Source organism: Thamnophis sirtalis, unplaced genomic scaffold (assembly GCF_051295495.1).
Source record: "Thamnophis sirtalis isolate CommonGarterSnake01/CBP01778 unplaced genomic scaffold, rThaSir2_p1.2 scaffold_5, whole genome shotgun sequence".
NCBI classification, from domain to species: domain Eukaryota; kingdom Metazoa; phylum Chordata; class Lepidosauria; order Squamata; family Natricidae; genus Thamnophis; species Thamnophis sirtalis.
In genome coordinates this window covers 27,648,052-27,660,974 of record NW_028261385.1, presented here as the reverse complement: position 1 = coordinate 27,660,974, position 12,923 = coordinate 27,648,052, and the positions used below count along the sequence as shown (strand labels likewise).

General features: G+C 43.3%; 1 protein-coding gene across 1 annotated transcript in view; it reads left to right on the top strand.

The window, feature by feature from the left end:
* The first annotated feature begins 8,935 nt into the window (after nt 1-8,935).
* Nucleotides 8,936-12,923, top strand: part of LOC106546085 (chondroitin sulfate proteoglycan 4) — a 46,087-nt gene continuing 42,099 nt past the window's right edge. Inside the window, exon 1 of the mRNA XM_087715496.1 lies at nt 8,936-9,101. Within this exon, the coding sequence (XP_087571622.1) occupies nt 9,026-9,101 (76 nt within the window). The 5' untranslated portion in view covers nt 8,936-9,025. The remainder of the gene's footprint in view (nt 9,102-12,923) is intronic.

The following is a 12,923-nucleotide window of genomic DNA, read 5'->3' as shown; positions in this document are numbered from 1 at the left end:
AAGTCAGGAAAGATGAGATATTGCCTAGTAGCAAGGATGCACTGCCAGCAATTCCAATGCGTGTTGAAGCTGGGAATTCAAGAATCCCAAGACATACGTCCGCAGCAGTACCCACATGTCCATCACATGGTCCAATCAGTCACTGTCCCAAAAGAAATTTCTTCCTAGTGACACACCTCCAGGTGCCGGGGCAAGATGACCTTGCCGTTCTGAGAAGGAATGTTATTTTGACTACAAAGCTCCCAAGCTCCATACAATCCCCCCTCCCAGTTTCCCACAGTAGAATATGTGACAGGCTTGAGGCCCACTGTAAAAGATGGCTTCGAAGCCTGACACTATGCTTGTCTGATCATTGCTTTTGCATTGGATCATTCCACTGTCCTTCTGGCTATTCCTTATGCCTTCTAGCAGATCTCAAAAGCTCCTGTTTGCTTCCTCTGACCTAATAGTCTCAGGGTCTCAGAGTTAACATCTCAAGATGAGATCTTTACTGGACTTGCCCAAAACTACCTATCTCTAAAAGAATCTAAGTGATTTTACCTTCCAGATGCAATGCAAACACTTCATAATATCCCATGGATGTTCTTCTGGCCCATTGTCCCCCCCTGCAAAGGTTCTAGGTGACGTGAGAAAAGGATCTTGGTGAACAATCCAAAGAGTTAGAAGAGTGCATGGCTGAGTAAAAGATAATTGAAGATACAAAGAGTATTTATCTATACACATCAAGTTTCTCTGTGGGGAACCAAATAACTTTTTTGTGGTCATAGCAATATCTTGAAAGAATAATATGTAAGCACATGCTGAGATCAGATTGAGATCAAGATTATGGGCAGCAGCCAAAGACAGAAGAGGTACAGGCAACCATTGAGTCAGAAATCAAACAATTGGGTTTCAAAAGATGGAATCAGAATTTTATTGGTTTGAAATTGCTTTTTGGAGGTGAGACAAGACATGGCTCAGCAGACTTGCTGAAAAGGAAAAAAGAAACTAACCGGAAGTATCAACAGTCTTGCTGAGACCCCCCCAAAATAATATGCCCTTTTCTGTTATGTTCCAGACTGAGCAATCATCCTAGCAAATTTCATTAGTTTTATTGATGGGACTGCAGTTCAAACGGTCAGGAAAGATCAGATATTGCCTAGTAGCAAGAATGCACTGCCAGCAATTCCAATGAGTGTTGAAGCTGGGAATTCAAGAATCCCAAGACAGAAGTTCATAAAATTCAGTCCAGAGTCATAGCTGTGAAGGGCAAGAAGCAGAGTTAGATGTCAGGTCCAAGAAAGGGCAGTGAGGCAACTGCAGACAAACAAGAGTGGTCTGTGTTGGTCTAGAATTCAAATGCCAGAGAATTCCGCAACTAGAATAATCTAATACACCAGAGTTATCATTGTTCATTAAAAATCTGAAAGCCCACAGCCAAGGAATCCACAAAAAAACTATACTCTCCTCTTGAGTCAATAAGCTCCAAGTCTGAGATCAGAGCAAGGATACCAAAATATAGGTCCAATTTTATTGAACTGTTTCCTGGAGGCATTGAGGTCTTTGTGGCTACTCCTGAGAAGCTTCAACTGTAGGTGTGGTTTAATTAGGGATTATCCTAACTAGATGAGTCGATTACCTTCTGTCTTTCCTTCCTGGGGTAGGTGGCCTGCCAGGGTTTATCTCTTTATTATCTTAGTTTCCCTCACCAGTCCTGCTCATTTTCTCCCTGGTCTCCCTTGTCTGCTTCAGGTGAGCGATTGACTGAGGCTTACAGCTTGTTGACTCAAGAGGAAACTATAGGTTTTCCATGGGAGTTTTTAGTGCTTGGTTGTTGACTTGCAGATGTTTAATGAACAGCAATGTCTCTGGTGGTATTAAATGACAAAACGAGACCAATCTTTTAAGGTAGCCTTCATGACACTGTTGTTGTGGCCTGCCAGCGCCCACCAGAATTGGCAGCAGATTCGGACAGTGAGGAGATTGGGGAGGATCATGGGGAGTCTGGGGAAGGAGTCTGGGGAAAGCTCTGATGAGGGCTCTGTGTCAGAGGCAGAGAGGGGGCCAGAGGAAGCTATCAGCTGTTGTCAGAGTCAGCAGTGAGGCAGATTCTCTGAGATTCCATGCCAAGTTCTGCAGATATCGGCCTGTCAGCTCTCCAAGCCAGATTAGGTGTGTGACTGTAAATCCTCTTTTGAAAGACTTTGCCTGCTGTGAATGAGCAAAATTCACTGTAAATTAATAAAAGCTTTTTTTTCTAGGACAAGTTGTTTGTTTCGTGCTCTTGGAAGCCTCTGTCAGAACAACTGTTGCCCTCAGTGTACATGCTCTCATGTATCTCACACCTGCATGGATCATCCCAACTGCACATTCATCTTGTGTCTCGGCAAATAGCACCTCATCTTTTTTTCATATGCATCCTCTGCCTAAGCAAATGTCAATATCTAACTAATTTGGCTGTTCTTAGATGCTAAGCAGGATTTGTCCTCTTTGGTAGTGAGGAGGAACCCAGGGCTATTTTCTAGATGTGGAAATAAAAAAAAAAACAGGTGTCAAACCACTTCCATAATACTATTGAGAAAACCGCATAAATGTAGTTCCCAGGAGCTGGCAGCAGATTCGGACAGTGAGGAGGTTGGGGAGAAACATGGGCCAGTCCTGGAGTTATCAGCTGTTGTCAGAGTCAGACAGCAGTGAGACAGACGTACAGCTAGACTAGAGTCTCTTCCCAGTGTGCACATGCACAGAGTTGCCAGATGAAGGGAACAACTAAAGAGCAGGGGTCAACTTGGGAGTAAGACCAGACAATGAATGTTCCCTCCCAGAAGAAATAAAAGAGGAGTGAAAGGGGAGTGAAGTTTGCAGGAGACAATTAGTTCGCTAATTGGTTAGCGACTCTCCAAGACTCCTTGCCAAGTTTTACAGATACCGGCCTGGTAGCTCTCCAAGCCAGATAAGGTCTGTGACTGTAAATCCTCCTTTGAAAAACTTTGCTGGATGTTGGTTGGTTGGTTGGTTTGTTTATTCGACTTGTATGCCGCCCTATTCCCGGAGGGACTCAGGGCTGCTGACAAACCAGAAGGGAAGGGTCACAATGCAAAAAGTAAAAAGACAAAAAACAAACAACAATACAAAACAATTTAAAAAGTCACAACATACACAATTCGAGTAGGGGTGGAACTCAGGAGCCCCAGGCCTGCTGGAACAGCCAGGTCTTAGCGGCTTTTCGGAAAGCCTGAAGGGTGGTGAGGGTCCGAATCTCCACAGGCAGATCGTTCCAGAGGGCCAGAGCAGCCACAGAGAAGGCCCTCCTCCGGATGGTCGACAACCGGCATTTGCCTGCAGATGGAATTCGGAGGCGGCCTAATCTTTGGGATCTGATGGGTCTATGCGAAGTAATTGGCAGAAGGCGGTCTCTCAAGTACCATGTGAATGAGCAGAATTCTCTGTAAATTAATAAAAGGTTTTTTTTGCCGGGACAAGGAGTTTGTTTCATGCTCTTGGGAAGCCTCGGTCAGAACACAGAGAAGGCCTGTCACTGAGCCCCCTCCCACCATCCTCTAGGTAGATAGAGTCCCTCAACAGGTGTTCCCCAGTTGCCTGTTCCCCAGATAGAAATAACTGGGGAACAGCAGTCGACAAGAGAGTCTGGCTTTCTACTAGATTTATTTATTATGCAACCTTTATTATTATTATTATTTTTATAAGCAACTCTCAAAGGGGAGAACATACTTAATATTCTCTCCTCCTCCCATTTTCCCCACAATAATAAATCTGAGATGAGTTAGGCTAAGAGAACGAGCAACTGGCCCAAAGTCAACCTGCTGGATTTGATGCTTAAGGTGGGACTAGAACTCCATCTCCTAGTTGACCACTAGATCAAACTAGTTCTTTATACTGGACTTCTAGCATCTTGAACTGCATGTAGAAACCTACTGATTGGAATATCTAAGTGAAAGAGGGAAGGTGGAGAGATAACGCTGTAGGATAAAACTGGAAAAGACAACATTTCAGGTTTACTGTAGACATGCCAATGCAGTTTTCTTGATAGCAACATGGAATATCTTGCTAAAGTGCTTTCCTGAAATGTTTTCCCAACTTCCCAGTCTTGCCTACTACTCTTCAGGTTTCTTACTGACTTTCGCCCCAGTTCTGATCAGCACTAAAGCAACTTCCCTTTAAGATCACCAGAGTTGGCCAGTTGCTGTCCCCTGGTTGGTATAATTAAGACCTCAAGAACATAACAATAGTAACAAAATAAGGGTAAAAGGAAATTTAAAATGAAAGCTATTACAACATTTTATCTAAAAGACAGGATAGGGAAACTTTAGACAATAAGCTTAGAAATGTATCAATTTAAGGGGAAATATACAGATTGTATTTCTTTTTGGAAATTGTTTAATATCTTTATCATTGTAATTGCAATGTGCAACAACAGCCAAAAAAGCCAATGCAATCCTAAACTGCATTAACAGAGGGATACAATCATGATCAAGTGAGGTACTAATACCACTCTATAAAGCCTTAGTAAGACCACACCTAGAATGCTGCATCCAGTTTTGGTCACCACACTATAAAAAAGATAGTGTGGGGCGGTGGTGGCGGCAGCGGCTACTTTAAGCGCTCCCTTGTCTCACAGGTGGGGCCGTTCCAGGCCACCGGCCGCTGGCACGCGCTCCTGTGAGAGCCTCTGCATAGTGCCGGGAGGCCGCGGAGAAGCTTCACTCCATTTTTCACTCAGCCTTCCCCCAGAGGCGATCCAGGACTTCCAGTGGCGGAGCTTGGAGAAGCAGCGGATGCAGGCCGGGACAGCGGGGAGGCAGCGGGGCACTTTGCATCGCAGGAGCCACCAAGCGCCTTTGCTGCAGACCCGGGCGCTTGGTTGCTCCCGCGATGCAAATTTCAGCCCTCTCTAAGCGGTTTACAGAGAGTCAGCATATTGCCCCCAACAATCTGGGTCCTCATTTTACCCACCTCGGAAGGATGGAAGGCTGAGTCAACCCTGAGCCGGTGAGATTTGAACCGCTGAACTGCTGATCTAGCAGTAGCCTGCAGTGCTGCATTTAACCACTGCGCCACCTTGGCTCTCTGAGCCTCACCAGGTATCAACCTCACCGCACGTCACTGGAGGAGAGCAACCAGGATGATTAGGGGACTGGAGACTAAAACATACGAACAGCTACAGGAACTGGGCATGGCTAATCTAGTGAAGAGAAGGACAAGGGGAGACATGATAGCAGTGTTCCAATATTTGAGGGGTTGCCACAGAGAGGAAGGTGTCAAGCTATTTTCCAAGGCACCTGAAAGCCAGACAAGGAATAATGGATGGAAACCAAACAAGGAGTGATTCAACCTGGAAATAAGGAGAAATTTTCTGACAGTGAGAACTATCAATTAATGGAACAGCTTGCCTTCGGAAGTTGTGGGGGCTTCATCACTGGAGGCTTTCAAAAACAGATTGGATGGCGATTTGTCCAAACTAGTGTAGGGTCCCCTGTTTGGGTGGGAGGTTGGACTAGATGACCTACAAGGTCCCTTCCATCTCTGTTAAACTAATCTAATTACGGAGAAATACAGGTAGTCCTTGATTTACAACTGAGAGATTTACAACTGAGCCCAAAATTGCTGTTGCTAAGTGAAACATTTGTTAAATGAAATTTGCCTCATTTCTTGCCACAGTTAAGTGAATCACTATTTCTGTTAAGCTAGTAACACAGTTTTTAAGTGAATCTGGCTTCCCCATTGACTTTGTAAGAAGATGATCACAGGACCCTAGAACAGTGTTTCTCAAGCTTGGCGACTTTAAATCCTGTGGACTTCAACTCCCAGAATCTCCCAGCCAGCAAAGCTGGCTGGGGAATTCTGGGAGTTGAGGTCCACAGGATTTAAAGTCGCCAAGCTTGAGAAACACAGCCCTAGAACATTGCAACCGTCATGAATATGAGTCAGTTGCCAAGTGTCCGAACTTTGATCACATAACCATGGGGATGCTACAATGGTCGTAAGTGTGAAAAAGTCATACATCACTTTTTCAGTACAATTGTAACTTGAATGGTTACTAAATGAACTGTTGTAAGTCAAGGAGTACCTATAGTATGATATGGAACTTCATGCATGCAGGTGCATTCATATAAATGATATAACATCATATCCAATTAGTATATCTCAGTGTTTCACAGCCTAGACAACTTTAAGATGCATGGACTTCAACTCCCAGAATTCTCCAGCTTGCATACCAGGTAGAGAATTCTGATAGTTGAAGTTTACATCTTAAAGATGCCAAGGTTGAGAAACACTGGCATGTATTATTTGATTAAGATCATGAAATTGAGATCAGTAACATATTCTTTATATTTAATGCATTTATTATATTGCTTATATTTAATATAATAAGATATTTTAACTGAACATTTGTGTTTTATTTTAATTGTTTGGTGTATTTGATCACTGTTAAAATTACTTTTTTTTAAAAAAAAGACTTCCTTAATACACTTTCAGCAAATTAAGATGAACACAACTGCACAGGCATTCATTAGTTTATATGTTTATAAGCAACGCAGTATACTGAAGTTTCATCATTTCAAGCATGTTGTTAAGAATGCATGCAGGTTTTAAAAGCGCACATTATTATCCTAATTTGGATTTGTTTTACTAAATAGAGCCAGTTTGATATAATGGTTAAGGTGCTGACCTAGAAACTATGAGATTGTGTGCTTTGGTCCTGCCTTAGGCATACAAACATATTACGGTGGGTGACCTTAAGCCAATCACTTTCTCGGCCCAACCCACCTAACAGGGTTGTTGTTATGGGGCAAAGAGGAGGGGGAAAGAGTATTACGCATATTTGCCACCTCGAGTTATTTGTAAAAAATAATAAATGAGAGATAAAAATATCAAAAAAATCAACAGATATTATTTTTGCCTTTTATAGTTGATATCTTCTTTTTCCTCAGCCTTACATTGCCCTCCAGTGGTCATATTGCTCTCTTTGTTGGATGTATTTTATCTTTTGATCTATATAAATGCATAATAGATGCAACGGGGAAAATATATATTAAATTTTTTTCTAAATATCAAGATTTCTGCAACTATTAATAAGGCCGCTTTTTACACCTTTTACACTCAGAAGTGGTAGCAAATGAGTTGTGAAAATTAATTACAGGTAGTCCTCAAATTACAAGGATTCGCTTAGTGACCGTTTGATGTTATAACGGCACTGAAAAAATGTCTTATAGCCATCTTTCACACTTATGACCATTGCAGCATCCCCATGGTCACGTGCTATACATTTGGATACTTGACAACTGACTCACATTGACGGGGATTGCAGTGATTTGGATTCACTTGATCATCTTTTTGCAACCTTCTGACAAGCAAAGTCAATGGGAAAGCCAGATTCACTTAACAACGTTGTTTCTAATTTAAGAACTGCAGTGATTCACTTAACAAATGTGGCAAGTTGTAAAATGTGGCAAAATTCACTTAACAAATTTCGCACTTAGCAACATAAATTTTGGGCTCAATTGTGGTCATAAGTTGAGGACTATCTGCAGTAGTAATTTGCTACAGAAGAGGAAAATGGTAGTTGGCCTTGACTTGCATTTAAAAAAGCCTTCTCCAAAGAGCTTTCTTGGAGCCTGGGGGCTTTAACCAAAGCCTAATTTTATCATTGGGATTTCCAATAGAAATTTTTAATTAAATTTCAGTTCCACATAGTACAATCTGCTCTGTATGACTTGAAAAATCCTCTGGAATAATAGAAGAGGTGGTTTTCAGGTAATTTAGAGACTGTATGAGCAAAATAATTATCTCTCTTTCTTAAAATTTGTTAAAATGGGAGTATTTTAAGTGGAACTCTATCTGAAAATCTTCCTAGCAATTGAATAAAAATTATAAGCTACAATTTCTTGCATTTTAAAGTCACATTTCAGTTATGTTGCAAATACATGAAACATTTGTCACCTGTACTCTCAACATCATATTGCCATGAACATCAAATGTTTAAAAATAAAAGGCTAGGTGCATCACCCTGCGAACAAAAGTGCATATAGTCAAGGCTATGGTTTTTCCAGTTTCAATGTATGGCTGTGAAAGTTGGACCATAAGGAAGGCTGAACACCAAAGAATTGAGGCCTTTGGAGTATGGGGCTGGAGAAGACTCCTGCGAGTCCCTTGGATTGCAAGGCGATCAAACTGGTCAGTCCTGGAGGAGATCAACCCTGACTGCTCTTTAGAAGGCCAGATCCTGAAGATGGAACTCAAATACTTTGGCCACCTAATGAGAAGGAAGGACTCACTAGAGAAGAGCCTGATGCTGGGAATGATTGAGGGCAAAAGAAGAGGACGCTAGAGAATAATAAGGTGGCTGGATGGAGTCACTGAAACAGTCAGCATGAGCTTGAATGGACTCCAGAGGATGGTAGAGGACGGGAAGGCCTGGAGGAATGTTGTCCATGGGGTCGCAATGAGTTGGACACGACTTTGCAACTAACAGCAACAACTCCTCAATTTAATAACCATTTGTCTAGCCAAAGGTGTTTTTTTTTTCCAAGAGGCAATTGGACTTTTTGGTTTTTCTTTGAAGATGTTTTTGCTTCTCATTCAAGAACCTTCTTCAGAGCTTGGAGAGGAGAAGGGGTGCCTGTGGGGAAGACGATATGCTGTCCTATAGCCTCAGGCTGCAATTTCACTAAGTGTTATTATCAATAATACATTGCTGTGTTCGGGGATGCCTGATCAGACTTCTCAGGTGGAGCTGGCCACTGGAAGCACGTCAGAAAGTGCCCAGGCCTTCTCTTGTCGGACAACTGCAACAGCTAGAAAGAGGACAACTATGAGCCTGCTTTGCTTCTCCCCCTATCTCTCCCCCTTCCTGCCTGCCTCTCCCCCTTCCTCGCCCCTCGTGTAACCTGACCCGAACTGCAAGCGCGCCAGCAAAGAGCACCAGTTGTTGGCAGGCGGAGCCCCGCCACCCAGGCCCTGAAAGCGGCCTCTATTACTCTGGGCCGCCGGTGGCTCTCGCCCTCCGACTCCCGGAGAAGACGGCATGGCCCCCGGCTGGTGTGCAAGAACCTTCTTGCTGCTCCTTCTGATGCTCGCTAGGAGTCGAGAGACGCTCGCAGGTAGGGCTCGACTTCCGCCTGCGGGCGGGCAGGTGAGCGAGCGGGCGGCGACTGGAAACCTGCGGAGCGGAAAGAAGCGAGCGCTGGGCGCGCAAGAGCCCCGGGTTGCGTCCTCGAGTGTCTTCTCCTCTGAGCTTCTTCCTGCTGGGCCGATTGCCTCTGCAAAGGATGGGCCAGGCTGCCAGAGTTGTTCTGAGTGCTCTGAGTGGCTGGATTCCGCGGCGCCACCTGCAGCGCTTGGAGCGGAAAGCGGCGAAGGCAGGCTGGGCGAGGGCAGAGGCAGAAACAAAACAGTCCGAGGGGCTGGAGGGAGGTGGTGGTGGTAGAAGGTATTCATTCTTCAGCCAAACAAACTCTAAAAGGAGAGGGAAACCCTACTGGTTCTTTTGGACAAATGTCTTCATAACTCATTCAATTATACTGTCCAGATGAGTGCATATCTGTGTAGACTTATGTAGAGCAGAACAAAAGGGACCTTGTAGGGTATATTGGAGATGGTGAATCTTTGAGAGCTGTGTGCAACGAAATTCCATTGTAATGTATGCTTATAGTGTACGTCCAAAGTGGCAATACAGTTTAAAATAATCTGATCTAATCTAATCTCATCTAATTTCATTTCATCTCATCTCATATCATCTTGAAGGTCTTCTAGTCCAATCCCTTGCTTAGGCAGGAAGCTCTCTACACCATTTCAGACAAATGGTTGTCCAATATCTTCTTAACTTCCAGTGTTGGAGCATTCACAACTTCTGGAAACAAGTAGTTCCACTGATTAATTGTTCTATCAGCAAATTTCTCCTTAGTTCTAGGTTGCTTCTGTCCTTGATTAGTTTCCATCCATTTATTCTTGTCCTGCTCTCAGGTGCTTTGGAGAATAGGTTGACTCCCTCTTCTTTGTGGCAGGCTGGCAGCCCTTAGATATTGAAACACTGCTATCATATCACCTCTAGTTCTTCTTTTCGTTAACTTAGATATACCCAATTCCAGCAACGATTCTTTACTTCCATGTTCTGCTGAGCATTTCACACCACCTACTTAACCTGAAAATAACTCCTTTTTACTTTAGTGAGCTATGCTGAATTCTTAGTTTATGGCTTGTGGAAATTCATGAAATTGGACTGAGCAAGCCAAAGTACATTAACTGTGAGCAAATGTGTGCTGTGAAACAGCCTCCGGAGCCTAAATCACTGTTTGGCAATCAGAATGGCACACCACCACCACCACCACACACACACACACAACATGCTGAACAAAACCAGACAAACATTGTGGCTTAGGTCATCCTAGATGAATATGACATCTTCCAGTAACCACAAACCTTGGTATTTAATGCTTCAATGGCTTCAATTAGCATAACCAGTTGTGAGGAATGGTGGCAATTATGCTATTTTTATATTCTCAGTTGTGCTGCGTTTCCCCACCTTGACAACTCAAGGTGTGTGACATTTAAGATGTCACCTGTTTGGATGATTACAAAGTGCTGCCCTTGAAGGCCATTTGAAAGCTACAATTGGTCCAGATTGTATCAGTGCATGCAGTGTTGGATGCTCCTGGATTTGCCCATGTTACACCTCTGTTATATGAATGATAACAGGGGTTCCCAGATTCCTTCCAGGTGCAATTTAAGGTGTTGGTATTATCTTTAAAACCTTATATGGAATGGGACCAAGTTATCCGCAAGACCACCTCAACGTATCTGCCTGTCCCACCAGTTCAATCACGCTTCAGTTCCCTTCCTTGAAATCTTGCCGTCTATTTGGCACATTGGAAGTGTGCTTTTTCCATGGATGCCATCACCTTATGGAACACCCATCACTTAGTGATAAAGGAAGTCTCTACCCTCTTCTGAGAGGCTATTAAAAAACATGGTTTTTACCTTAGGTGCTGCGGTAGTATTGTTGTTATAGCATCCCAAAGGAATGACTGAGACACAGGGTTGCTTTTTATATTTTATGGCTTGGTTTTATAGTTGGGTGAAGAGAGTAGCTCTTAATAAGTTGTTGTAAGATGGATAGCCATACAAATGTTACAAATACAAGTCCAGAATTCCCTAGCTAGTATCCCAATTGCTGAGAATTTTGGAAATTGCAAAGCAAGCTAACTCCAAATACATGTTTCATTTACAGGAGAGGCTGAAAGAGCATTAAAAGGAGAGCTCAGCAGGGCAGCACATATATAACACTTTATGAAATGTGTAATTTTTTTTTTTTGAGCCCACCCAACTGTCAGTGGGAACCCAGGAAAAGATATAACTCCTTTAAGAGCCAAAGAGAGTGCCAATGCTGGCTTCAAAACAGATTTTTTTCTTCTTCTTCAGATCCAAATAACTGCATGACTCTAGTGGAGAAGTACAGTGAGTGGTGTTACTGTCAACTAGATTTAGCTATATTTTCTTTTCTGGTAACATTAATTTCTTTGGCTTCTATTTTTTATTCCTTTGTTGTGCTTCAACACCACTGTTGGTTAATTTTTTCATGATGATCTGTTCTTAACCTGGTCTTTCAGATCTTCCAAAGGTTGCACCTATGGCTGCTTTGGCTGGGTCCATCCAGCTTGGTGCTTATTCTTCTCTTTCCTTTCATATTTCTCAGCATGAGAGCCTTCTCTAGGGAGCTATGGCTTTGCATAATGTGTCCAAAGTAGAATAATTTGAGCACGGTCATGTATGCTGCTAGTGAGAACTCTGGGTTGATTTGTTTGATGATCATAATATTATTTACCTACAAAAAGAATAATCTGATTGATATGTTGACTTGGGGGTGAGGAATTATTGCTAGATCTGTGGAAAGGTTTGATACTTGTTTACTGCCTGTGAACTGGTTTATAGACCACTTGAGTTTTTCATTCAAGAAAAATTGCATTATAAGGTCAGATTTCTGAGTTAGAATCTAAACCACTTTAAACTTTGCAATATTAAAGGGATGACTCAGAACTATTGGCCTGTAGAGGATAGAAAGTTTATTACCACTTTTAAAGATGAACTGCAGAATGTAAATTAGTGTTCTTGTTATGCATGTTTGTTTCCAAATCATATTTCATCAGAAGATTATGGAAGCAAACCAGAACCATGGAAATCAATAGTTGTTTCCTTCACTTGACTCTAATAGGATTTGGATTATTCTCCTTCTGCCTGATTTATGACTACAGGCCTGTAATATGCTGAAAATGTTTTCACAGTGTATTTGCTGACAGCCTCTTCTCTCTCCCACCCCTAAACACATTCCAGATCTGCTTCTTAAAAATTCCTGAGTTCAAACAAAAGCAAAGCCCCGTGGAGTTGCATATAGGAGCGGGTCCTAGGAAAACTGATCAACATGTAACTGCAAAGCTTATTTCAGTGTTTCTTAACCTTGGACAATAAGATGGGAGGCCTTCAACCAGAGGAGGGCTTCAGAAATTTCAGCAACGGCTTCCCTGCCCGGTTGCTGGGTGGACGTGGTCATGGTGGGTGTGGCCTAGTTGGCCTCCTGCACCATTGGGGCGGGGGGGAGGTTCCGCCATCCCCAGGCTCTGGAGGCTTTCCTTGAGCCTCTGGGAGGGTGAAAACTGCCTCCCCCAGGCTCTGGAGGTCCTCTGGAAGCTGGAAACAGGCCTGTTTCTGGCCTGATGGAACTTTCCGGAGGCCTGTTTTCCCCCTCCCTGAGCCTCCACACAGGCCCTGCACTTACCTCATATCCAAAATAGGCCGCATGGAGACTCCTGGGAAGGTCTGGGTGGAAGCAGTGGTGGGATATGACTGATACGCTCCGGTACAGGGGTACTGGTGCCTACTGGGAGCACCAGGTACTGTTCCGGTACACAGCTCCACCCATTCTCCTTACC